The sequence below is a fragment of the Ambystoma mexicanum genome, chromosome 11 (genome assembly GCF_040938575.1).
Source record: "Ambystoma mexicanum isolate Mex_15411 chromosome 11, UKY_AmexF1_1, whole genome shotgun sequence".
Classification (NCBI taxonomy): Eukaryota; Metazoa; Chordata; class Amphibia; order Caudata; family Ambystomatidae; genus Ambystoma; species Ambystoma mexicanum.
Window position 1 is genome coordinate 651692548 of NC_090934.1, and position 27479 is coordinate 651720026.

A 27479-nucleotide genomic window follows, 5' to 3' on the forward strand; every position below is an offset into this window, starting at 1 on the left:
AACCGGACAACCACAACAAGAAGTGCATATTGGTCACAGACTCCATTCACCCAGGTCCCACCCACAGGAGGTACCCACAACATACAATCGCTGGGAAGGCTCCAGCTAGTCTGGCCGGGCCTTCACAACACCACCAAATATGGCACTTCCAGCCAGTCGGGGGAAGGGACAGAGTCAGGGCTTCCCAGTGGGAAAACAAGGTAATAGAAAGCAAGAGGCCACAGGGGCCATCTTGTTTTCCATCAGGAATCAACTGATTCCAATGGCAGGGCCTGGGGAACCCCAAAATGGAGGATACTCAGCGCACCTGTCAAAGTCAGCATGGAGCTGCCACCAGCCCATACCCTGCTCTGCGGGCCACCCACAGGTGCCCAAAAACATACTAGGGGCACAGGGTTGCACCCCCACCCATGGGTGCCATAAGGTTATCCATCGGGCCCGTTCACCAAACCAAAAGAGAGAGCTGCACCGCCAGGTGTGCCACCTGAACTCCTGCACGGAAAATACGACAGAACACACGATAAAAAGCAGTAAAGGACAAGGATACGGAGGTCCTGTCCCTCCGATGCATTTCCAGCATCACACCATGGAAAGCGAAGAGGGGCCCTGTATGGAACTGCCGCCTTCCCTTTCCATGGTGGCCATCTTGGAAAAGGATTTTTATATCCTCTTTTTTAGTAGCAAGGGTTACCGCTTTGGAAACCTAAGCTGCTAATGGCCTTCATCCCCCATTTCAGGGGCTGGAATGGGGGGTAACGGTCCAGAGACCTCGTTATCCACCCTTACTTTGCTTGGGGTGATAACTTGAGCTGCTGGGCCGTTATCGGAGGATGAACGCCACAATATTACCATTAGCATAACACAAAATGCAAAGGGAAATGTTGGAAAATCTTATTGCGTCTACGTACTTTACTGAGAAATATAAAGTAGATGGAGTCTATGCATTTTTTTTTTAGTTCTATTTTTTAACTGTGAAAGGTGGTTCCTAAACAAACATTTATTTTGTTTTTGGATGGATTTTTTTGGCAGGAGAGCTAAGAACGAAAGGTGGGGAGGGAAATGAGGGAAGAGCCACCAAACACGAATATGGAGGGGCAGGTGGACAGGGGAAAACGTTGCGCATGTGTTATTTCTATGGTAGAGGGCAGTGTTTCCCATGCTCCTTGATTACAGGAGTGGTGGTGTCTCTAGGGGAGGAGGGATGCCCTTAGCGGATGTCATTTTAAGATAAATAGCAGTTTTGCTAAAAGTATGTACTGTGTACTAGATTGTTAATGGTCGAGTACGAATAGGTGTTGGAGCTGAGCAAGGGAAATGTTGAATTTGAAAGTTCCTACATCAGTAGAAAATGTAGTTCCAAACTGTCCACGAAGCACAGATCTTCTTGTGAAATGCGTATGGGTTCTCGGACACGTCATCATGCTGTGCGCCAGCATATGGTCATGTGGCATTCTCCGGAAAGTGTGCAATGAAGTCAGATGTTCGTAGACATTATGGTTAAGTTGCGCTAATAAAAACCTAGGAAATTTAGTTAAAAAAAAAAAAAACTGTTAAAGGGACGTTATGGTTCCAAGTAAAACCGAAAAACCCCTGAAATACCCTTCGGTAAGCTAAGCACCCATAACTCGTGCAACCACCCTGCACTGCTAAGTCTAACACCCAGGATATCAAAGATGACATCACAAATGTCATTGAGGACATCACTGATGTGCATTTACTTTTCATGCAGAGCCTCCACAAGGGATTGTCATAATATTGGCAGAAAAGTATCAGAGATAATTGAACTATCATATGCCAAATAATTCATTAAGCAATGCATTGCTAAAAAATTCCTTTGCATTACTGAGTTCGTTCAGTACATGAAAAAACTCATGAAGAAACTTAGGCATTGTCTGCAGCATGCGCTATAGAGGTGCAATATTCCAAATCTTCACATGTTGGATACTAAATTGATAAATGCTTCTATTACAGATTTTTGCATACTGTGAAACTTAAGTATCTACAAATGCTTCCCTTACTGCATAATTGTACTATTACACTCAAAACATATAGAGACCACAATGCATACAAATAGAAGCATATACAAGGAACGTAAAGTAAGCAACTTCATGCACAGAAAAGATTCTTGTGTTTCAAGATTCCTTCTTCTACTATGTACATGTATCATATGAGGTAACTTTACTGTAAAGAAAGTATTGTAAGAACATATGAGAAGGGTAAGGACTACAAATATAGCACCTTTTATTTATTTTTTATTCCAGAATGACAGTGAACAAAGCCACCTGGTTTAGATATGTCAGTGAACAAAAAAAAAAAGAGGGAGCTAGACATGTGATGTCAGTGATGTCATCTTTGATATCCTGGGTGTTAGCCTTAGCAGTGCAGGGTGGGTATACCGTCATTTCATCGATGGGCTTTTCATCGCGGGGTTTTTTGCTGCAATTTTGTTTTCGAAAAAAAGGTTTTTTTGGGGTTAAAAATTAAATACATTTGGAGTGTGTCAAGGGGAATATTAAAATAATTAAACGGATAGGGGGTTTGGGGGGTAACCCCCCCATAAAAAAATATTTTTTTTTGAAAATAAATCTGCGGCAAAAAACCCTGCGATGAAAAGTCTGTCGATGAAATCACAGAACCACAGGGTGGTTGCACAGGTTATGGGTGCTTAGCTTACCGAAGGGTATTTCAGGAGTTTTTCGGTTTTACTTGGAACCATAACGTACTTTTAACAAAGTTTTTTTTACTGCTATACATATATATCCTCCACCTGCTGCTAACCGATGGCTACTAGGAGTGCTGTGAGGACAAACATACAGACATGTACAACTAAAGTAGTGAGATCATAAAATCCAGAAACACACGCACAGCTCAGTTGGCAGGTAGCGAGGAGATGTGTTTCTTACTCTGGCTTAATGGGATAAAAACAGATTTATGTATACAAAAACTACTTAAAAGCCAATTTTAACAACTGAGTTTTGTCGTACACTGCAGCCGCAGTAGAATGTCAAAAAAAACTGCAACAAGCGCACTTTTGTGACCATTACTTGGTCAAAGATTCCCTAATGACGACACACCTTTATTTACCCATTTATAGCACATTATTGCGGCTGCATAGAATGACAGCAGCATTGAATGGTTACATCCTTTTGGCTATTCCGCGTTTTATTTTTAGATATAAGTGTTGTAACTGACAATGTCTTATGGTCACTGATTTTCTACAAGGGGAAACAAGATAAAACAAGAAATCGTAGAAGGATAAATCACCTCGACAAATGCTTAGAGATCAGTGTTCTCAAGAAAATAAATTTAAAACAAGTCCTCTGGTGCATCAAAGCGTTACGCATTTTCTCCGTAGACTGGTATTCGCTAAGGACTTATCACTCGTGTGAAAATTAGAACTGCGCAAATCTTTGGAATTCGCTTTTAACATTAATAAAAGGACCTCGCACTGAGACGTTAGATATATCTGCTGAGCGCCCCTTAGACTGGACAGCTTGAAAGGCTTACTCGGCAATCACTTATGCAGTTGATTAACAAACATGCTGTGGATTACAAACTAAACTCATCTTCTGATATTACATTGAGCAAACAACAAGCCACCAGTAATTACAATAATTCAGTGAATGTTTTGGAAGTCTATATGTATTAATTTACCTAAAAACAACCTTAACCCGAAGCATTGGCAAAGCCAGTCTTTTTCCCCCATTATTAAAATTGGTTTGTTACTTCATAAATAACCCAGTGTGAAGCAAGGTCCTCTGTGTCATCACCTGTATTTAGCTCCCACAAGTGAGGGGGTTATCAATATTAGCACACCAGCATTGTTATTATGGAATTTATTGAGCGCAGACCTAGCTTAGAGAAGCAACAGAGCGCTTTTCAGAGGTATACAACATTACAGATGTAGAACTGAATGCTTTTTTCGGATGGCAAAACATATATACAACGAGGGGGTAGGATACAGAGGAGGGGTACAGCTGTACCGGGTGACAGGGAGGAGAGGGATAGGCAGTGTTTAGCAAGTCAGGTGGCACGAGGGGCGACGCAGTGGCCTAGGTGTTGAGGAGACTCCTTGAAGAGGTGGGTCTCGAGTTCTTTTCTGAATTGTAGGGAAAGTCTGATGCAGACAGGGAGGAGGTTCCATAGTCTTGGGGCATAGGCAGAGAAGGCTTGTTTTCTGGTCCTTTTTTTGCAGTAGCAGATTTCAATTCTGCACGTGTCCAGGCTTCTGGTGGTGCGCTGTCTGCCAGAGATGCAGAGTTTTTCGCAAGGTAGCTGGGTGACTTGAGGGCGATTGCCTTTTAGATGATGCAGCAAGACTTGAAGGTGATTTGTGCGTGCAGTGGGAGCCAGTGAAGGTCAATGAGGGCCGGGGTGATGTGGTAGTATTTGCGTAGACCCTCGAGCAGTCGTACAGCAGCGTGTAGGGGACTTCTCAGGGGCACATGGGAGGGCAACAGGAGGCCTTAGAGGAGTGCATTGCCACATCCAGGTGGTATAAAACCAGTGTTTGAACTGTAGATCTAAAGCTGTCCGCAGGGAGGAAGGGCTTGACTTTCCACAGGAGGGAGAGCTGGTACCAAGCTGTCTTGAGTTTTCTTAGCTATGCATGTTTTGAAGGAGAGGGGTTTGTCGATGTGGAACCAGACGGACTTGGCGCAGGAGGTGAGCTTGGGTGTGAAGCCCTCAGAGTTCTTGGTCGATAGCCAGTTCTGTATGTTCGGTGTGGTTGGTGAAGAGTACGAATTTGGTCATGAACGGACTGAGTATGCACTGGACATACACGACTGGATCAGCAAGATCCAGGATTTGAGCCTATGGATGTCCTTGATGGAGTCGATCTTGAGGTATAGTTGTGTGTCATCGACGTATTGGTGGATGTTGTGTGTGGCTGGGAGGGCTAGTAGAATCTGCATGTATTTCCATTGTGCAAATAGCTTTTTTAAAAGTTGTGAAACTGTGTGGTGGCCGTTTAACCAAGTTACAAAATAATATATGGGTCATGTAATACAGAGAAACTATTCTAGTCTTCTTTTCATATCCATGGCTGCATTTCTTTAAGTGGCACTGTAAATCGAACCGGGGCCTGGCCTAACGTTTGGCAGGTGACCGCTGCTAGGGAGCCCTTTGCAGAGATCATCACCCTCTCCCCGGGTAAGAGGGTGCTGATCCCCCACATCTCTTAGCAAGACGGGAAGCCTGGGGGGAGTTAGCACCACCACTTTTTTTCCTTAATGGTGGCGTTGACCCCTGCCAGGCACCCCTTTAATTAAGAGATGGAGCTATCACCCAGTGATCACTTCCTCCCTTAGTAAAAGGGGTGCATTGCTTACTAAAAATGGGTGCCTTTCAAAGGCCAGCGCCACCATTATGGACGAAAAGGGAGGCCACTAGAGGACAAGGCCCCTTTCAGAAAAAAAAAATGCCTCTTATAGCAGGCTAAGCTTTTCTTCCATAATTGTGGCATCTGCCCCCGCAAGCAGAGGTGCCAGTAACACAATTATGGAAGAAAAGGCATTTTGTCTAAAACCTGAAGCTCGGGATTTGGGAAAAAAGGCAGCGCCCTCATCAGCTGGGAATACTGGGGACTTTAGGGAGCCCAGGCAGCTCCCCACTTCAAAGAAATGTTTCAGAGACTGCTGGGGCTCTGCCCCACGTAAAGCCCTGCATGGCTGTGACAATGTCACCTGGCGATGGTTTGAAAGCTCTGTTTTTTTATTGAAATAAAATGATGCATTTAAGTAACCGTTTCTGAAAAGGAGGCCTGCTAAACAGGCTTCCGTTTATAAATGCCCCATGCTGAAATTACAGTGCAAGCATGTGCCTTTGCTGACCTAGTCGGCAGACACCCTCAGCCTTCCTATGGCACAGGACGCAGTGGTCAAAATAAGGATTCACGGAGAAGGAGCTGAAAGCTTCTCTTACAAGGAGGTACTCACATGACTTAGGAGCAATTAAAGTTAAATCTCAAATTCTTATCACAATGTATATGTAATGGACGAGATGAAAATAAAATATAATCAGCAAACGAACATAAGAAACGGAACGTATTTAATAATTTAACATTGAGAGATGCACTGGTCAGAATAGATACTTCAGTGTGCTTGGAAGATCACGAAACTTGTTCTCATTTTCAAATTGTGGCAAACACCCAAAAAGGGGGTGGGGAGGTTGCAGCACACCTGGAGTCACTGTTTGAGGAGTGCTGTAAAAACAGGCGCAATCTATAAGGTCCTTTAAAAAAGTCCATGTCTGCCTTTACAGTAAATCCATCAGAATCTTGGGAAGTACACAATACATTGCGTTTACGCGTCAGCATTGACTGAATTAACCCAACATCTAAACTTCAATGACGAATTTGGATTCTCTTGTGAAACTGAGAAAATCGAAATTTATCTTTTGAAGTTTTAATGGGGCTTTCTTTATTAAACATAGCCACTAAAAACAAAACGTATCTCAATGGATTTCCAATTTTCGGACAACTCTCGACTCCTGTTATACTCTACTCCCATCTAGTGGTGGTAGCAGGCAATTACAACGCCGTTTTCAAAGTAACTCATTGGAACCAGAGGCATTAACAGACTCCAAATCACCAGAACAAGGAGCTATTACGGGCTCTTACTGCCCAGCAATTTTGAACCCTGCAGGCCAGTTTCAAAAAGGTCACATGTGCATTTCTGAGTGCAGCTGGAATACAAAGCTCCTGCAGGCGGAGGTGGCATTTTAATCTTCTGTACCTCTGACATACATTATAATTTGAATGCCCTAGTCTGGTTGCGTGTAAATCTTTAAATATAAGCCGTGACTTGTTTCGATAGGACTGCTAAGGACGCAAAATTATAAAGTCACAATTTTATATCACACCAGTGAGCAGGCCCACCAATGAAGTACTGATTTATATCAGCCCAGGCACCATCTCTGCAGTTGCTATGTGGCACTAGTCCTGGTACGACTTAGACCTTGTCACCCTTAAATGCAAGTGCAGGGTGGCCGAGAGGAAATGGCGTGCTTCCTGTACATCCTCTGACAAACTGGCCTGCCGCCTGCTCCAAAGGCAATACCAGCCCTATGTGCGCACCAAGAAGAGAGCCCTTATCCAAGCCTGTGTCTCTGCAGTATCCAATAACTCGGCCAAACCCGTTAAAATCTGCAAGGAGCGGACCAATCCTGCTGCAGTCTCAACGTCTCCTGTCCCCCGCCCACCCCCTCAAGTCCCTCTGCACGGCCCTGGCTTCTCATTTCATCTCTAAAACTCAGGACATCCTGTCCTCTCTCAGCTCCCTCTACTCCAAGTTCTTCCTCTGGACACCTCTCCTCCCTCCTTCTCTACCTTTCCCCTGTTCTCCCCAGACGAGGTGTCTAAAGTCAGATCTATGGAAGTCTTGTCAAAACAGGTTCTCCCCTGTTCCTCTAAAACCATCAACGAACACAATGACACCCTGGCTCCTGCTTTGGCTGAATTCTGCAACCACTCCTTTGCCACTGGAGTCTTCCCTTCCCCCCTGAAGCACTTCCTTGTGACCCTCTTGTTAAGAAACCCTCAGCCGACCCCTCCTGCCCGGCTAACTACCGGCCTATCTCCAGCACTCTTTTCCTGGGCAAACTCCTAGAAAAGCTGGCCATCTCCCAGCTTAATCTTCACACTGAATCGGTTGGTTGTCTCCATGACCATCAGTCTGTCTTCAGAGCTGCCAAAAGCACAGAAACTGTTCTCCTGAACATCCATGAAGACCTGCTCTCCAACCTCGACTCGAATACCCTGTGTCCTCATCTTACTTCATCCCTCTTCTGTCTTTGACACAGTCAAACATGCCATCCTGCGCAACCGTCTCTGTGATAACCTGGGTATCACCGATCAGGCCATGGCTTGGCTGACCCCTTTCCTCTCCGATCGACTCTCCCTGGTCCAACTTGGGTCATTCCTCTCCTTTATCTCTGTCTCTACCTGTGAATTTCCCCATGGGTCTAACTTCTCTCCCTGAATGTTACACCAATACCTGGAACCTCTTTCCTACCACATTGCCGTTCTCTGCTCCAGCTTTCAGTGCTATGCAGATGACACTCAGCTCATTTTCAGGCTCCCTTCCGCCAGCTCTTCTCTCCTCTGACTGTCTGCTATACAGGAGCAGTGTGCCGCCAATGATCTCTGCCTTAATGCCAGTAAGGCTGGGATTCTCCTCATCGGCAAACCTGCTCTCTCCTTTCCTGTCACTCTCTAGCCGGCCTATCTTTGCCCTCTTCCTACTCCCACCTGTCAGGCCAAAAACCTCAGTCATCTTCGACTCCACACTCTCCTTCTCTCTTCACATCTCTAAGAAGCCACACTACCAGCTGCACCTCCTCAGAGATATTCTTCCTTTCCTCTCTTTCCCCCAGAAGTTCACTGTCTCCAGAGCTCTGGTTCACTCTAGGCTGGATTACAGCAACAGCCTCTTTCTAAATCTTCCTGTTTCTACTCTCCACCCTCTGCAACTCATCAGAACAGGACAGGACTGCAAGACAGGGATCGTATCTCTCCAGGACTGAAATCTCTGCACTGGCTCCCAGTGGCTGTGAGGATTTAGTTCAAAACCCTCTGCACTGTCCACAGGGCCATCTGGGGCCTCAATACCTTCAACTCTTCTCTTCCTGAATATTTTCCTTCTCAAGCTCTCCGCTCATCCGCCTTCAACTACCACAGTAGTTGGTGGTAGATCTCCATCTTCGGCTGGGGCCTCCCGCTGGAACAGCCTCCCTGCAACTTGAGGAGAACCATCTCCAGTTCCGGAAGCAACTCAAGACCTTCCGCTTTGCGTCTGCTTTCTCTCCTCCTCTCCCCTGTTGAACTGACTGAAACTGCACTGGTCACCTGGCTACCCTCTGATCTTGGGCCCAGGTCCCCGGCCCTGCCATTTGCTCACCTGCAATTGGGGGCCATTTGTTTCCCTACAGTCCCCTACCAGCTCTTGACACTTGATGTCTGCACTTACCCCTGCACTTGCCACAAACTGGCCTCACTTTTACCTATTTTATTTACTTTACTGTTGATCCTATGTATTGCATTGCCCCACTCCCCGCGCACTTTTACGCCCTCCCCTGCGCTTGTGCGATCTCAATGTCCCCTGGCCTATTAAGATTGTGGTCTTCATCTTCCCTCTGTTCCCCCTCCCTTGCCTCATCGTGCCTTGAAACACTTGTGTATAGGCGTGTTATAAATGCCATATTATATCAATAGTCAGGTTGATGCCCCATTGATTCTCCCGCAGGAAGGAGAACCCCAAGTGGTCTCATGGGAACAGTGCTTCAGGCACAGCACTGACAAAGTGAGACTTGCAACATTTGGCACCCCTTTGAAGTCAGCAAGCATGGGAAGGGGCAGAGTTAGAGCCAGAAAGGGAAGGCAGGCCTAGAAAAAGGGCCCACCATCTTGATTCTATTAGGGTTTGCTTCCTTTTTCTTGGCCCATCCATTCCCTCTGCAGCTGGCTACTCTGGGTGTGATGTATAAGGCAAATTACACTTGTTACAACAATGGTTTTTTACTGCTTGTGTTGGACTAATCCACTTGGCATTTTGCCATCAAAATGAGAGGGGCACCAACTCATTCTATGATTTATCTGTGTACTTCTACAAGGACACGAAGGATTAATTGGACCCCTGTTGTAAATACTGGTTATTTCAAAGTCCTCTGCTACCAAGGTTAAGACCAGAAGCATCTAAGGCAGAGGAGGGATCGGAGCCCTAACCATCCCCAGGGAACAGTAGGGGTGGGTGGGGGCTGCTGTTGGACCAACCCTCACTTTTGACTGCACACGAGTCACAACTCCATCCCTGACCGATCCACTGTAGATGCCAGGCAAATGGGTGGGGTGGTGGTGAGAGGCAGCATGGGGAGGGCACAGAAGGGGTTCCCAAAGTCTGGTTTCAAAGATGTGGGAGGCAAGATGAGGGTCTATCGCTGCTTAGGGGCCTTATAAAAGGCAATAGTGTGTGATTACGACCACTTCTGAGCTCTCAAGTTGTCTGGGAGGCCATCCGACATCAACACGTGGGTGCTATTCAGCATTACAGTCCTATGCAAGTACTCCCGCTATTTTTCCACATATTGCCATAATTTGATATCATAAATATCAGTTATTGACATCAAATGACCAGGTAATTGCCAAATACCAGGAGTGAGACAGACACCAAACTATTTACTGTCCGCCAGTGGCAGGAGAGGAGTGCTTTCCGTCATGCTTCTTCTTCTAACAAACATCCTACAAAAGGAAGTAGGCCAGGAGACTTGGCAGGAGCAGAGACACTCCACCCGTCCGTGCCAGCAGGATACAAGCACTCGTCTTGGTTTTACACCTTCCAGGCCCATCTTCAAAGCCTTGCCTCCAGAGAAGAGGAGAGCACAAGCTTGGCCTCTCGGTTCTTCATAAGCCCATCTGCCCCTCGCGCCATCTCTGCTTCCAAGTAAGAGAAGAGCCTGAAGAGGCACGTTTCTGCTCTCGCCTTCCAAAGTCACACTATGCAGCAGGGAAGGAGATACTACAGGAAAAAAGGACAGCAGAAACAAGGATTCCTTCTGCCCATATGGGGGGCTTCACTCGCCAGCAGGTTTCCTCTCTGGGGTGACCTTTCTACTTAATTTGCCCACAGCTTGTCAAAGTTGGCAGTGGAAGAAGAATATGCTACAAACAATGACTTCCAGGCCTCCAGATAAGGGTCATAGCAGGCCTTTAAATGCATGAAAATCTGGTAAATACAACTGCTTTGTTTTCCTTGCGTACATTTACGCATGGGTTTGGCGCAGAGGGTAGTGCAAAGGTCAGGTTACTTGACAGAAACCAGAATGCTTCTTTTTATTTTTATCTACATGAGGCAATTGCAAGCCATGGGGAAAAAAGCCTCTGAAACAGTTTTATTTTAGAAAAAAAATGCAGTACAGAATTATATAAGGAATGGTTTCTTTATGATCAGCTTCTGCTGTGTTGTGTGTAGAAGCACATGGAGCAAACAAAAGCACTGTGCGTGTTTATTTCCAAACATTTTTGGATTGGATAATAAGATGGAATATTTAGTAACAAATTATGCTTTTTTTCTCTCCAGTGAAAGCAAATCAGTGTTGCACAATTTCATTTTTCAGAGTTCCTGTGCTGTGTGCATAATCATGCAGGGGCAGATCATTTTTACACTGATAAATGTAGACTTTAATTAAATAAACTTTGTGTAAAATGGAGCATGCACGGTCTAGTTTACATCCCATTCAACATTGTAGTCAATGGGGTACATTACTTTAAATGGTCAGTAGCAGCAGATTCTTTGCTCAAGGGTGAGTGATTGTCATTACATCATAGGTGTAACAGACTCTCCAATCTTCAAGACTACAATTAAAACATCAAAAGCCTGACTCTCCAGAAAGTGCAAGGGCTGTTCAAAAACAAACAAATGAAAGCTACATTTGTAATTGAAATAGAAACTCAGCAAAACCTGGCCCAGTGATAATCCAGAGAGATATTTTACTTTATTTAGCGCTTTGTGCATGGTTCGCCCAACATCCAGGCACTGTGATTATTATACCTCACTCGATACTCGGTTTACCGACCTCTTAAGGATGTTAGCCAATAAGATAGCTCAGACGGTTGAGCGCTCATTGCTGCGATCTGTAGCTTCCAGGTTTGAATCCTGGCAAGGCCAACTCAGCCTTTCATCCTTGATAAAGGAGCACCAACTTCGGTTTGATGATAATTGTGATAAATATGTACAGCACTTTGCCAAAAGTGCTATATAAATAATTTGACCATGAGATTAGGTATAGAATTTAGCATGGAGTCCTTGCCTCTCGGCAGTGTTGTATCATAACATTGGCATACCATTAGGTAGTAATAGTTTCAGGAAATTAGGACATCAAAAAAGACAATTCTGATATCAGACCTCAGAACACAATACATGATTGCTTTACTATGTAATTGGCTAGGTTTTTGTGTTTTCAACATTTAAATATATACAGGAGAGATCAAATGGCTAAACCTTAAGAGAAATAATGAAAGGTGAATTCTGTCAAAGTACAGAAAGCTGCGGCACAGTAATGATTTCCATACAGTTTTTGCACACGTCTGCTGGATGTCACATACATTTTACTCTCTTGCAAAGGAGAAAACTCGTATCTCTTGAAATCCCATTTACTCTAATGTTTGAAAATAGGGAGTAAAATACTCCCACCTCCAAATCTTATCTGGAGCACTGGTGCCTTCCATGGAGAGGGGCTTGCAGTTGACACCCTCCTGCCATGAAACCACGAAAAAAAAAAAAAAAAAAAAAAAAGAGCGTCGAGAAGCCTGACATATAGCGCAAAATAAGATCAATAGGGGGTGTAGAATTTCTTCAGGAGTGCTGAGGAATGCCACAGAGGAACACAGAAAATAAAAGGTTCCTCATCTGCCACACATCCAATTGTTTCCCATAACATTTCAACTGGCGCTAAAGCTTCAAGGCAGAAGCCAGAACGAGCACTGACAAATCCATTAATTTGAGGTTTGGATAGCATTTCCCAGACAACGCCCACGAAGTACTAATTCTATTGGGCAGCTGTCTGAGCAGGCAGCTAGGCTACCATCTCCTTACTCCAAAGTGTGAAATTAAATTGGGAAATGATGGCAATACAGGGTAAACACGTAATTATCTAAACAAAATCCTAGCAACATACCTATGGTGTAAATAGCCACATTTGGGTGATGCCATCAATCATATGCAGACTTACTTGCCCCATAATGCCATAGTGTGCTCGATATAGTCTCAATATTCAAGGTATAACCTCGCCTGTGCTGCTATCACATCACATGCAACCTCAAACACAACAATAAGCCTGGCGTGGTCATTGTATGCAAGGTATAAATGTAGCCATCAATGTCCACTGAATGAAGGTTCAAATGCCCCAAAAACGGCCTAGTGTGCTTTGAATGCGAACCATATGTAAAGTATATCCTCGCACGTTCAAGTGCTCCCATCGTTTGCCAATTGCAGCCTTACATGTGCCCACCAACATCAATAAGAGTACAATTGTTCGGCCTTTCTTGCATGGAAGGTTTTCACATTGGGCTAGTCGTTCTTTAACGATTGTTTATATTAGAAGACGTTTCCGTTCAATTCTAAATGTATATTTTTTCTAGGTCTAATGGGACTGGAATGTCCTTTAAAAATTGCCTAGAACATATCAGAAGCCTTCCCTCGCCTGAAGCATGCGCAACATAATTTGTTTGGGCACATAGTAATAGAAAAAAACGATTTGCACCGGCAAGGTTTAAATGTTTTAGGGAGTCGCCACATTGTTTAAACGCTCCAAACAGAGGAAGGATGGCCTCTGAAAGGCCATGCATTCATTTTTTGATCCCAGTCCATTTACAGTCCTTCCCTGGGAGCTTTACCAGTGCTTAACCATTTTGTATGACTATTTGTGGCGTTACTCTTTGATGGAGGCGTTTCTTTCTGATGGAAAGTTCGGCATATCATTGAAATGAACAAATTCCAAAATTGTCCAATGGGAAAATGGCCAAAGCATGTCACAAAAAGATGTACATGTGCTCACCACAAATTAGCTGTGCCATGAGTGAAGAAGACGGTAAAGCACCAGCCCAGATATGTATTCATCTGCAAACGGCATCCCCCTTTCCCCACACTCAATGGAATAGGTGACCCTAAAGTACCACCCATGAACGAAACACGTTGAGATGCATAGCATTGACCAGTGTACATTTTTGTTTGGAACACAGCGACACCCTATCTTCTTGGGGGTCTTACAATTAGGCGCCCAAAGACTTGCAGAAACATTTAATTAAAAAAAAATACACAAATCAAGCACTGGTTAATATAGGAATACTTTAGAATGCACATTTGCATTCGGAAACTTTTCACGGTGTCAACAGACCATAAACACGGGAGACTTGGAGCGTTATACTCTCATAGGACAGAGGTGGGGCATATAGTATATTAAAAAGGATAGCACGGATTCCAAAAGGTGAGGTTGGGATCTCACAATAAAGTACTGGGATGAGGTGTGTGGATGGCACAACCACACGTAATAATGACATTTATTGAAAGTGTCACATAGCGTGTTCAGGGAGTTAAGACTGTGTGTTTCAGCTGCTCGAAACACTAAGCGGAGGAAGGCAAGAACACATTTGTAAACCAATACAAATTAAGACTGGACTAAAAATGTAAAAAAAATCTTATCCCAAACTTCGATTTTAATATTTAACCAACCTGGCATTACGTGGGGCACGCATGCTTTTGGGTAAATGAACACAGTGGTGGGGCAATCAAAAAAGCTGACATTCTGCGGACATGCTAAGCGTCCCTATGCAAATACACAAGGCTACGTTAACACATGACAGCAGCTTCAAACAACACATTTGGCAGTGTTCAGGTAGAGCATTTATGACGTTCGGTGACCGCTACGGTGTTAGCTCAATTCCTCACATTTTCCTTAACTGGTGGGTAGATCGCAAGACGGCTACCTTCCTCGCAAGAACGAAGGAGGAGGAGGCGTACGGTAGCTTATCAACGCAAGTAGCTAACGGAAACAACTTGCGTCTCAGAACACTTGTCATTGCAACAGTCTGACATCGATTGCATGTAGACTAACAACCACAGTTTGGAGCTCGAACCCGCTGCTATGACATAATGGACAGACCATTATGACAGTGTTTACCTCTCTCTAGCCGAGCAGGTTCACACAGCGCCGCCATCTTCACTAGCCGCTGAGCGAAGAACTGTCAGGAAATGACGGGAACAACAGGGTGGTGGGGGGGGGGGGGGGGGTGCTCAAAAGACATAGCAACAAAAAAAGGACAAAGGCGCTACAGCTCTATTTTTAGGAAGCGTCATTTCAGAACATGTGTAGAGCTAGACCGGCAGGGCTCGTCGCTGTGCTCTACGTTTCATGAGCCACCATCTTGGAAATGCAGCACTGTTGATTGCATAGAATAAACACCGTACAGTTTTGAAGCGTTTAGTCAGCGTCAATTTACATATTTTTATTTGGCGTTCCTGTTGAGAACTTTTAATATGCCTGAAGGGTTTTCAATAGACATTTTATCAATGTCGAATATATGTCACTTTTGCCATCGTCTGGCGTTGTATTGCCCACAGTTAGTTGTACCTTTTTCAAACGAAACGACTTTTGTTTCGGAAGGGCCGTTTTACAATCACCCTACAGCACCTGTGAAGCACCTCTAAATCGGAGCTCTCCGAAAATATGCTGGGGGACATTTCAAAAGTATTTTCGGGGCCCCTGTCCCCTATAGCTGTGAAACCCACCCCCATATGCTAACAACATTGATCTGGGCGGTGATGTGAAACGGTCAATTTAAATGATGTACTCTTAATACTCTTCCTCTTCATAGTACTTACCCATTGTCTCTCTGGTGTATGTTCCTTTAATAATCGTGACGTAAAAGCCACGTGGTGCATTTAATAAATAGGGTCCGCCCGTGCTATGTAGCCAGCCAGCAGAGGGACCTAAGCCGTGTATCCTTGGCTCCGTGTAGTTATTACAGCGGTGGGGAGGCAAAACTTTGGACCGGGCACAACCTCACCACACTGACGAGGAGACGGTCGCTGTGGTGGTGCCGAGCAGGCTGGAGAAAACAAATAAATAAATAAACACCAACAGTAAATAAAAACCCTGGAAGCAATAGTGAAGGTAGGAGACCATGTGAAGGCCCCCAGCCCAGGCATTGCAGCGGCCAATGACAAGGTACGTCTGGGCCCTATGACAGTTATAACTGGATACCCAGTGTGGACACTAGCATATGTCTCAAGTCACCCGCCAGAGAAAGTGTTCATACACCCGCCAAACTCGTTATCTGTCCATTCTCTTCAATGGACTCTCACCCACCTAAAACAGAATTGTGTGTTTTCACCCGCATTTCTGACTCAAGAGGTTGAGACCAATGCTATAGACAAAAGCAGGTACAAGGGTTACAGCTCCTAATGTGGAGTGCTTGTGCACCCTTTTGCCTTCTGAAGGTGCAGCCTGCACCATATTCCACAGTAAAGCACAGCAACAGTGCCATTCAAGCATTTTCACGGTCTGAGCTGTAGAGTTGTAGCTCCCAACAAGAGTGCTTGTGTGCCTTACCTGCCTGAGGCCTGCACGCACACAGCATGAAGTAGGTGACAGGCCCACATCCTGCCTATTCCATTTTGCCCACAATCACCACACAGTTGACCATCTGCAATGGTGGACAATGCTGCTGCAGCCCCGGCTGTGGCCACAATGCATTGCGCACCTCTATGCCTCACAACCTTACAGGAATTCGACGTCTCCGGAGCTCAATCAGCCCTAGATGGTCCGCCTGGGTGAGACGTCTGGACATGTTTCTCTCCGCCTCAAGCGAAGTCAGCAATGAGTCGAAGAAATCAACTATGCTGTACTCAGCTGGCCCTGCGGTCTGCAACATTTCAGAGACCCTCCAAACTAATGATGAGACATTCAGTGCAGCTAAAACGGCACTCCAGGAGTATTTTGCCCCCATGGCGAACCTCTATTATGAGAGATTGTTAATGAGAAATGCTCTACAGAAAGAGTGTGAGTTCCTCGACATGTACCATTGCAGACTACGACGGATGGGGACAACGTGTGCATGGCCAGATGAGGGACTTGAAATGCACCAGCAGTTGATCGACAGTTGTTCGTCGGTCAAACTACAGAGACAGATCTTGCGGGAGCAAGGGATACCACTGTACTCGGGCATTCCCACGAGGGGAGTGGAGGTAGATCTAAACAGCACACACTGGCAGAAAAGAAAACAAAGTCATACAAATAGGACAACGACAAGAAAACACGTTTGAAATATTTGTCATAGTTTACAAGGTGAAGAACATATTTTTAGTCTAATATGGGAAGTAGCTGTGATTAATGAGTGGCTATGTAACTGACACATTTACATCAATTGCCTTGCTAGATAAAACAACACTACAAGAGTGTTTGAAAACAGAAAACAAAAAATAATTATATTGAGCCCTTGTGATACAAATGCTAAGGTAAACATCATGATGATACAATTGGTTATGTACAAAGCAGATGGGTCTGCCATTTCGCTATTAGGGATCAGAGAAGGGTACACTGCCGAATGATTTTTAATCATTTAAAAAAAAAAAGACATTTTTGAGATAAAGACGCAATTTTGTTTTTTTCTCTGTGTACTAATGGTGAATTAAAGAGGGATGATTCGATTTGCTCTTTAAATAATGTTAGATAGATGGAGATTCATTCCTTTTTCTGACACCTATCAAAAGACAGGTTTAGAGCACAATCAAATTGGCTCCCCTACTTTGAGGAAATAATGGAAACGGGTTTGAGCATTGGATTGAAATGCTCTCCGATTTAAATATAAAGGGGTAATATGGAGTGAAGAGACATGAGCTGTGAGAAAAAGTTTTTAACAGTATGTTGTTTCTTTGTTTTTAGAAATTGAAAATTAGAAATGTTCACATATCCTGAAGAAGACTTATACAACTATCTGGAACAAATTCACTGATATTGTTGAGTCGAAACTATTTATATGTCGGAAGTCCCACACAACTCGGAGAATAAAATCACGGGACACCTATAGTTGATAATGTTTATAATGTGGACATAATTAGCAACATAAATTTGAAATTAAACAAATTGGAATAGAAGGCTTATATGCAAAATTCTGGCTTTCATAAATGAATTGTTTTAGAATATTGAAGGTGAATGGTATGCATGGAATATGAATGAATGAAGGAGAAATAATGTTTTATTGAATCAATTTTGTACTTTTTTATATATTAAACAAGAATGAAAATAAAATAATGTTTAACTGGACGCAGCTTCTTTCTCTTTCCCTAGTCTTCCACGGTTCCACTGGGCACACTTGTTGTTTAATGTAGGCCTTTACAACTAAAAACAAATAAACCACAGTAATAACAACACAGTGACCATGCACACTTTTCACTATGTAACATAAACACAAAATGCATATAGCCTAATGCAGGTAAAGGGGGAGAACACAACCACAACAGAAGAGGTGAATAAAACACAATTATCACATTAGGCATTTCTTCAAATCGATCCGTAGCTTATGCAGTCCAGCCCTACGAAGTGAGGAGCCTTGTGCTCAAAGTACAGCAGTGTGTTAACAATGCGTGGTCGTGCGTAAGAGTCAAAGCTTGAACTCCTCAAGGAGCTGTAGCAGTTCAGAAAAGGGGGTGAGGTGATGAAGAATAAAGCCCTAATCTTCAATGAGGGTCTACCCTTGCAGGTAGAGTTCGGGAATAGCTGGGCAGCGCTGGCTAGCCCAGCTAAAGTGAGTATCTTTTCAGGGATTCGCATGCATACAAACAAGTGGATGAGGGGGTCACTGGTAAGTAATGCAAGTACTCACCAACCCTCAACACACTCCAGGCCAAACTCTGCCAGTCTAGTCCAGGTCACTTGTAGGGTTTACCCCTGCAGTTACAGGTCACTCCTGCTCTCAGCGGCTGTGGTACGGGATGACCGTTCGTAGTGGGACAATAGCCTTTTCTCTGCTCTTGAAGAAGAAAGGAAGACCGTTCCAATGCAGCACAACTCAGGGCTTGGCGGGCAAGTCTGCAGGCACTTACAGCGATAGTCACCATAGCGGGGCGACACAGGGACCGCAAATGCTTGCAGCGTGGGGCACTCATAAATCGCGACGCAGAGGAGCTATGACAACGAGTTTTGATGGGAGTGGGCCCAGAACCACAAGTAAGCGATTCCCAAAGTATCAAGTCGCAACTCTGGACAGCAGCGATCCTATTCGATACCCCAGGTTTGAGCTGGTCAGTTCGCCGGATGGCCCAGGAAGACTTCCAAAGAGGCTCTTTGCGAGGGTAAGCAAGAGGTGCCGAAAGTAGTTGGCCCCCCTACTCCAAAGGGTCGAAGCGCCCTTGCAGGCCTTCTTGGTACGGTACAAAAGCAGGGGTCAGACGGGACAACAGCAGGGTCAGGGTGCCAAACCTTCCAATACATCTCGGGCAGTTCCATGGGTCTGCGCTTTCATTTCAGGATACATGGCTCCTTCAGTAGTTCGGTGTGAACTTTAGGTGGTCGACCTGGAATGGATGCAGAGCCCCTTCTCTCATCCAAGATTCATTTCGTGCTCATCTGGGATAGCTAATGAAAGATCTGCTCTCTTGCATGCATGCCAGGCATAGGGCAATCATGGTCCACAATGGTTGTAGTCATTCAGGCCTACCAGATATACTGGTACCAGTAGTGTGGATTGGGGCCAGACAGTCCCAACCCTCTTCCTGGGCACTAGATCACATGACATGCTGGAGCCCGCGAAAGATGTGGTTTTCACAGGAGGGTGCAAGCCCAAATAAGGAATATCCGGGTCTCTCGACCTGGGGGAAGGCAAAGGGACAACATGGCCAAAGGACAGAACAAAAGACTTTGTGCACAGCCATCTTTGGTACTGGCCACAGTCTTGGGCTAAATGCGATAAATGCAATATGGTCCATAAACACAAAATAAAAATACTTTAAAAGTAAACTGCTGCCATCAGTTCATCCTAGGCACACTTGTACAAACACCAAAAAATCCTTACAGGGTGGCGAGGGCCATAAAACAAAAGGACCGCTATGCGTTGTACTGTAAGGTACTTGGCACATAGATAAAAAGTTACCAGGAAATGGCAACAGTCAAAGACTATGGGAAACATTGTTTCCCAGTACTGACAGCCTGAAGGACGTGTCGGTTGCCCCATAACCGATGAGCAAAAGCCCAGAGGAGTGCAGCTGAAGTTTGTGCTCCACTGGAAAAAGTCAGGTTAGGTAAGCCAAACAAAAGCAAAGCGTTTTGGGGGTTCATAAATGGATGGAAAATTGCACTTAAGCCGAACACTTTCCTAACACTCACCCCTCCCAGACCAAGGACGGGGAATTAATCCACCCATGGATGAGTCTTGTGTTCAGGTCGACTAAACATTCTGGACAACCTATCAACGTTGCTATGTTGAATTGAATTGAATTGATTAGATATTTTATTCATATCTCGCTCGTACACAAGTGTTTCAGAACGCGACAAGGCAAGGGAAGGCAACAGGGGAGAACAAACAACGATCTTACTAGGCCCAGTGACATTGAGGACACGCAAGTGCATAGGAAAGGGGAAATGGGGAAAAGTGCATGGAAGGGGGAGAAGTGGAAAGTGCAGAACAGAGGAGAAACAGATAAATAATGCATAAATTACATAACTAAAAAATAAAGGTGATGAACAGTGGTAGTGCAGCCAGCGAGTGGCAAGTTCTGGGTTTAGCAGACAGGGTATATCTGATAAGTGCAGAAGAAAAGCAGGTGGGGGACTGTATGGGTACAGATACAGACCCCAGTGCAAGGGGTGGCCCGGAGGCAGTGCAGGAGGTTGGCGGGGTGAGCAGATACCTGGGCCCGGAGGACAGAGGGTGGCCAGGTGCACAGTGCTGAGAGAGAAAACAGATTAGCAGGCGGAAAGGGGGTTAAAGTCAGAAGCAAAGATGAAGGTCTTGAGGTGCTTTCGGAAAACCTGGCCTGTGCTCAATGGTGAAGTCAAACCCTTGCATCCGTATGGACCTTCTGAACAACTTTAAATTCTCTCCCTTCATGTTCACAAGCCACTTTAAGGGCTTATGGTCAGTTTGCACAGTGAAGTGGGCCCCGGAGAGGTAGGGCCTCAGCTTCCTTAGGGCCCACACAACAGAGAAACATTCCTTCTCTACAGTGGACCACCTGAGCTCCCTGTCCCTAAAATGGTGACCAATCAATCCAATAGGGTGTTCCTTGGCTTTCTCATCTACCTGTGATAGTACAGCACCTATCCCAGTGTCAGAGGCATCTATATGCACAATAAAAGCATGTATGTAGTCGGGGACCCTGAGAACAGGAGCCTGGCACAGGGAGTCCTTTAAGCCATTGAAGGCCTTCTCACACTCCTCAGACCAAGATACCTTCTTGGGTTTCTTCTGAGTAGTGAGAGCAGTCAGAGGGGCTGCTATGGTACCATAGTCTGCCATGAGGTGTTGATAATACCCAGTGAGACTTAAGAAGGCTCTCACCTGGGTTTGTGTAGTGGGGGTAGGCCAGTCTTGTACTGCTTGTACTTTACAGGGTAGAGGCTGGATCCTCCCTCTACCTACTTCATGTCCAAGGTAGACCCCATATCCTTGTCCAATCTGGCACTTACTGGCCTCTATGGTCCAGTGGGCCTCCTAAAGAGCCTGCAATAGTTTTCCAGGTGTTTCACATGTTTTTCCCAGGTGGCACTGAAACCCTCTATATCATCCAGATATGCTAAGAAGAATTAATCCAACCAATTTAGGACATGATTCACAAGCCTTTGAAAAGTGTCGGGTGCATTCTTTAATCCAAAGGGCATTACCCTGAACTGGTAAAGGCCCTCTGGGGTTGAGAATGCAATCTTCTCCTTGGCATTTTCTGCTAGGGTTATTTGCCAATACCCTGCAGTGATTTCAAATGTGCTGAGGTACTTGGAGGCACCCAAGGTATCTACCAGCTCATCAGTTTTAGGCAAGGCATAAGCATCTGTCCTAGTGACAGCATTCAGAGCCCTGTAGTCCACACATAATCTCAGTTCAGAGGTACCTGCCTTTGGCAACAGAACCACAGGAATGGACCATGGACTACTGGAGGGTTCAATCACCCAGAAATCCAACATCTTATTAACCTCCATCTTGATGTAGGATTTCACCTTGTCTGACATCCTCTACCCCCTACCTTTGGTAGGTACACTGTCCCCTGAGTCAATTCTGTGTTTGCACCAAGGTGTCAAATCAGGAGTCTGTGAGAACAAGCACTAGAACTGCCTAAGCAAAGTTCTTCCTTCCTCTTGCTGGGTAGGAGTCAGATGAGGGGCCACTTTGACACACTCAGTGGAGCCCTCTGAATGGCTACCTTGGAGCAAGTCAGGCATAGGTTTATATTCCTCCTCCTCTCTGTTTGATGCAAAAAGTAATGCTGCTATTTCAACCCTTGGTAGTGATCGAAGGACTAGGGAGCTTCCACCCTTCCTTGACTTTGGCCAGTGGTTCCCTAACAGGTTGACCAAAAAGAAGCTCAAAGTGGCTGAAACCAACACCCTCTTGCGGTACCTCTCTGTAGGCAAAGAGTAAGCATGGCAACAGGAGATCCCACTTTCTCCTTTGAGGTTCTTCCAGAGCCCCACTCATGCTTTTGAGAGTTCTTTTAAACTTCTCAACTAAGCCATTAGTTTGTGGATGATAAGCCGATGAAAACGTGTAAGTGACCCCACACTCTTTCCACATGGCTTGCATGTACTTAGGCATGACGTTGCTGCCTCTGTCTGACACAACTTCTTTAGGGAAGCCAACCCTAGTAAATATGACAAGTAATGCTTTTGCAACTGAGTTGGCAGTCACATTCTTCGAGGGGATGGCTTCAGGAAATCTGGTGGCATGGTCAACCAGCACCAAGACACACCTATTGCCAGAGGATGTCTGAGGGTTAAGGGGACCAACAATGTAGATCCCCACCCTTTCAAATGGCACCCCCACCACAGGGAGTGGCACAAATGAAGCCTGGATTGTTGAGAGACTCTTACCAGAAATCTGACAAGTGGCACAACTCCTACCATGGCCTTCTACCTGGACCCCCATCTTGGGCCAGTAGAAATACATGGATAGCATCTGCCTGGTTCTATTGACCCCAAAGTGACCAGCTAGATGAACCTCATGTGCCAGATGTAGAAGGAAGGGTCTTACATGAAGGGGGGCCACCAACCTCCCATGGTCACCTTCAGTAGACTCTGTGGGCTCACTGTACAGGAACCCACCTTCCCAATAAATCCTATGTTTCCCAGGAGGTTCGCCCTCAAGCTGGGAATAGGCCTGTCTCCTTAGGCCTTCCAAAGATGGGCACTCACGTTGACTCTTACTGAACTCTTCCCTATAAGGACCACCTTCAACCAATAAACTTTGTGGGTTGAGAATTTCAAGCAGCACCTCTTCCTCGTCAGGTTCAGGTGCTTGGCCAACTACCTCCACCTCAGTGGCAGGTGAGTTAGGGGGAATATTCTCTTTTTCTCTTCTGAGTGTTTTTTAACTCCCTTAACCTTCGGTTTACCCTTTGGCTTTGGCCCAGCCTTGGACTGGGCCAGGGCAGCCTTTTTCTGTGACCTTGTGCATGGTCTTTCTGATGTGTTCCCCACAAGAGCTAAGTCTCTGAGGTCATTTCCCAGCAGATCCTTTCCAGAGATTTGACTCTGAACACTCACAGGTATCCTTACTACTGTAACATTTATGGTTAGATTTACAGGCATTACTGCAAACATGACAGGAGGGTGATCAGCTAACTTGGTGAGCATCAAGGGAGCTCTGGCAAGCTCTTCGTGGTTTACCAATATGGAATCCACCACCGTTCTGCTGGCCCCACTATCCCTAAGGGCAGGGGTGTCAACTCCATTTATTAGCACACTGGGCCTCATTACGAGTCCGGTGGTAACTCTGCCCGGGCAACCGGCGGGTTGCCGCCGGACTCGTGCCATTTTACAGGCACCTAGCTTGCCGGTGCCACCGGGACATTACAAGTCCCGTCGGACCGGCAAGCTAGGTGCTGGAAAATGTTGTTCCCCATTCCCGTGGAGTAGGACTCGACGTGAATGGGTTCACGGAGGACCTGGCACCATTGCTAAAGTGCCAGTGTTTCTGTGACAGCTCTGCCTACCATGGCTGCTGCACCCAGCAGGGCCAGATCTTCGGCTCCGGCAGGCACGCTCGGAATGTGGCAGTCCGGAAACAAGGGTGCCGGTAGGCTTACCAGCACTTTGTTTCCAGACCTCCACTATTGTAATGAGGCCCACTGTCTTTAAAGTAGTGCTTGGTATTATCAGGAATACTAGCATAGGCCTCTAAAACTCTAGGTTCCAAGGAAATTAAATGACATGATATTTTATTTATATTGGGCTCGTACACAAGTGTTTCTGAGCGCAACCAGGCAAAGGTAAGGGAATATGGGAGAAAAAAAACAATGATCTTACTAGGGCCAGTGACAATAAAGAATGCTCTAGTGCATGGAAGAGGGAAAAAGGTGGAAAGTGCCTGGCGGGGGGGATTAAGTGAAAAGTGTGGAACAGAGGAGATAAAAAGAATAAATAATAAGTAAAATAACTAAATAATAAAGGCAATGGACAGTGTTCGTGCGGCCAGCATGTGGCAGCTGTTAGATTTGTCAGATAGGGTGTAACTGATAAGTGCAGAAGAAAGTGGGGGACTGTATGGGTACAGATACAGACCCCAGTGCAAAGGGTGGCCTGAAGGCAGTGCAGGAGGTTGACAGGATGAGCAGGTACCTAGGCCTGAATGAACAGAGGGTGGCCAGGTGCACAGTGCCGAGAGAGAAACAGATCAGCAGGGTAGAGGAGGGGCAAAAGCAGAAGCAAAGAGGAAGGTCTTGAGATGTTTCCGGAACCGGTTTCAGGGTGGTCAGGGATACTAAGACTACTTCAGACTCTATCCCACTGGGGAAAGAGTATGAAGAGAAGGATATCCCTGTGACAATGTCTTCCTCCTCATATGAGGGAAAGGCCAGACTAACAGAGTGGACCTCCAAGGTTTTGACCTTATATATGGGGCCACCCTTCACGTGGTCACTTGCTCCACAAGCCACACAAGATCCACTGGGTCAAGGGACACAGGGAGGTGAAGTGGGAGAATGGGAGAACAAGCTCCCCCCAATCCCATCGCGACCATGGCCTAGAGGATAGCGGCCCAGGCACCCACCACGAGACGAGTTTGTCTATCTACCAGATGACAAAATACCCTGGTTCAAGAACATAAGGATATGCCCACCAGCCTGTCCGACTCAAGCCGACACCTGCGGCATGGATGAACTCGACTAAGACAAAAGCCACGAGCACCCACATCGTTAGAGATGCCACAACGACCTAGCCAACTGCCGAGAACACACGTGCCACCATGCACACTGGTCACTCACACACCAGCCTACACGAAGAACATATTCAGTGCTATGACGTAGGTGACTGACACACCCACTGACGTGTATCTTTGTTATTTTTCACATAGGCCCTTTTATAGTAATGCAGAAACGCAAGACGCCTGAATAACTTGCGTATACGCTTGCTGGCGCTTCTCCCACCTCTTGCCCCGTGATGACACCATAATGTAGACATAACATTGCTTATGACGCCATGTCAAACCGCGACATAGGTACCATGGATTATGCATCCCCACCCATGAACTAGGCCCGAGTAGGCCGCAAGCAAGAGCCTCACCATGAAGACTGTATGAGCAAGAATACAAGTGCTGATCACGCAGAACGAGCCCAGCGAGAGCTCGTAGCCAAGGGCACGATGTTGCAACTCGTATGCTACCAGCCGGCGCCAAGGTCACACCTGTAAGAAAAGCCAAACACACAGAAACGAAATACAACTTCAAATGTGCAGAATTCCGCTCCAGCTACGGTCTCTCCACACTTGACCAAGCCGATCTGACAAGGTGCCAGACCCACGAGACAGAAGTCGCCTGGATCCCACGTCTGGGACACAGGTTGCAACAGCGAAATGGGAAGATGGACACCTACGGCGATGGGAATGACCTGCTCACAAGCCTATGAGCAAACCTGTACATTGTCTGCACAAACACATAGTTACACATTGTTGCTAGTGACAGGTACACCGCTAGCTGGGAATGACGATGGTCCGAGGCTTGGAGGCTCGCGAGAGGACCAATCAGAACACGGGGGGACTCATCACTGAGGCCACTAATATTAGCCAATCATCAGGGGTCTTTGTGTAACGATTTTTAAGTATCTAATAGAAGGGACAGCCCAAGTATACCACATGAATCATCCTTAACCACTAATATTCTTCTCTATATGTATCCTATACTAACCCTACCACTCGAGGAACCACTCCGAAGTGGCAATAGGTTTTTTGCTAACTTTCCAGGTCACGCAAGTAGCGCGTCATACGGCTGTAAAAAGGGCGTGTGAGCCCACTAAGTTTGAGAGTCTGGACGGACGCGTACGATCCAAGACCCATCCCTGCCGCTGTTATAATAAACAGCAGAACCACCTTGCTCCTTGTGTGTGTCTCATACTCATTTTGGGAAGCACGGGAGGAGTTGGGGCCTCCCAGCCCGGACGTCCGCGGACGGCTCAGCCGACCCCGGGATATTCACCCCGACAGAGGCTTACTGTAACCAGAGCTATGCTTGGGAGGATGATTCCCACTATTATGAACATTCTCATGTGACTTTCCCTTACTATGGTTTTTGTGGCTCTTATTGAAGGAAGTTTTATCAGATCCCCCACCCTCCTTATCTTTGTGCTTCTTCCCCTTCACTTGCTTACCAGAAGCAGGCTTGTCCTTATGGGACACTCTGTATGAAACTCATAAATCTTCTGCAATGGCTAACGTCTTTGGATCTATCTCCTTAGAATCATCCAAGTGCTGCTTAAGCTCAGTGGAACAAGAAGCAAAAATATGTTCAAGCATGACTAAACAAATCATACCCTCAAAGGTGGTGACCTTATAACCTTCCACCCAGCCAGTCAAGTTTTTCAAGGAATCAGTTACATATGAGACCCAAGTATTACCTTCTTTCTTTTTTTAATCTCTGAATCTTTTCAAGCATTGGGCATGTGTCTTCCCAAATGTCAAGACCAGAGTTTTCTTCAATTTCGTAAAGTCTTTTCTGTCAGCCTTTGACATTTCCTTAATGGCACTGCAGCCAGAATGGGGTGTTTGACTAAGCAACTGTGCAATCTTATCAGCATCCAGAACTTCTTGCACTTCACATGCATGCTCAAATGCAGTTAACCAATCCACGATGTAATTCTTGTCATCATACATACTAAGGAGATCTTTTGGAAACCTTGGATGAGAGGAGCCAGACCCATAACCAGTTCCTCTAGAAGAGCCATTGGCAACTTGTAACTTGGCAAGCTCCAAGTGTTGATCCCTGTTCTTCTGTTTCTCTGCTTTCCCCCATTTCTAGCTTAGCCTTCAGTAAATCAAGCTCCTTCTGCTTAAACAGCAGCTCTTGTCTTTTGAATTCCAGAATGGCCTCGGCTTCAGAGCCAGCAAACAAAACATTGAACTCTACATCATCCCTATTATCATCCATCACCTCAATGACGGCAGCAACATTCCTTTTAGCAACAAGCTGTGATTTGGCTTTCCTGCCAATCCATGATCTATTGGATCATTTCAGCTTTTGTGCCAGAGGCTGACAAGCCTCTTTATGCACAGATCTTCCTTAGCGTTTCTAATTTGGAAGCACTTAAAGTTATGTTTGCAATTTTTTCAATGCTATAATTGAGGCGGATGGCTTACAGTTAAATTTAGACTCACTGGGCCTCATTACGACCCTGGCGGAACGGGTTAAACGGCGCCGTAAAAGGCTGCAGTGCCGTTCAACCTGTTCCGCCACATTACGAGGTCCCCTCGCGGGACACGTTAAGCACGCCTGGGAAAACCAGGCGTGCATA

At 45.7% G+C, this 27479-nt stretch overlaps 1 protein-coding gene and 1 long non-coding RNA gene across 2 annotated transcripts in view; one reads left to right on the forward strand and one right to left on the reverse strand.

Annotated features, from left to right (window-relative positions):
• LIN7C (lin-7 homolog C, crumbs cell polarity complex component) overlaps nucleotides 1-14756 on the reverse strand; it is a 387889-nt gene extending 373133 nt beyond the window's left edge. The window contains exon 1 of the mRNA XM_069623512.1: nucleotides 14674-14756. Coding sequence (XP_069479613.1) covers nucleotides 14674-14710 — 37 coding nt within the window. The 5' untranslated portion in view covers nucleotides 14711-14756. The remainder of the gene's footprint in view (nucleotides 1-14673) is intronic.
• A 716-nt stretch (nucleotides 14757-15472) lies between these two features.
• On the forward strand, nucleotides 15473-17817 carry LOC138503639 (uncharacterized). Its single transcript, XR_011279679.1, has 2 exons — nucleotides 15473-16839; nucleotides 17437-17817. It is a non-coding gene; the product is annotated as an uncharacterized lncRNA (long non-coding RNA).
• Nucleotides 17818-27479: the final 9662 nt, after the last annotated feature.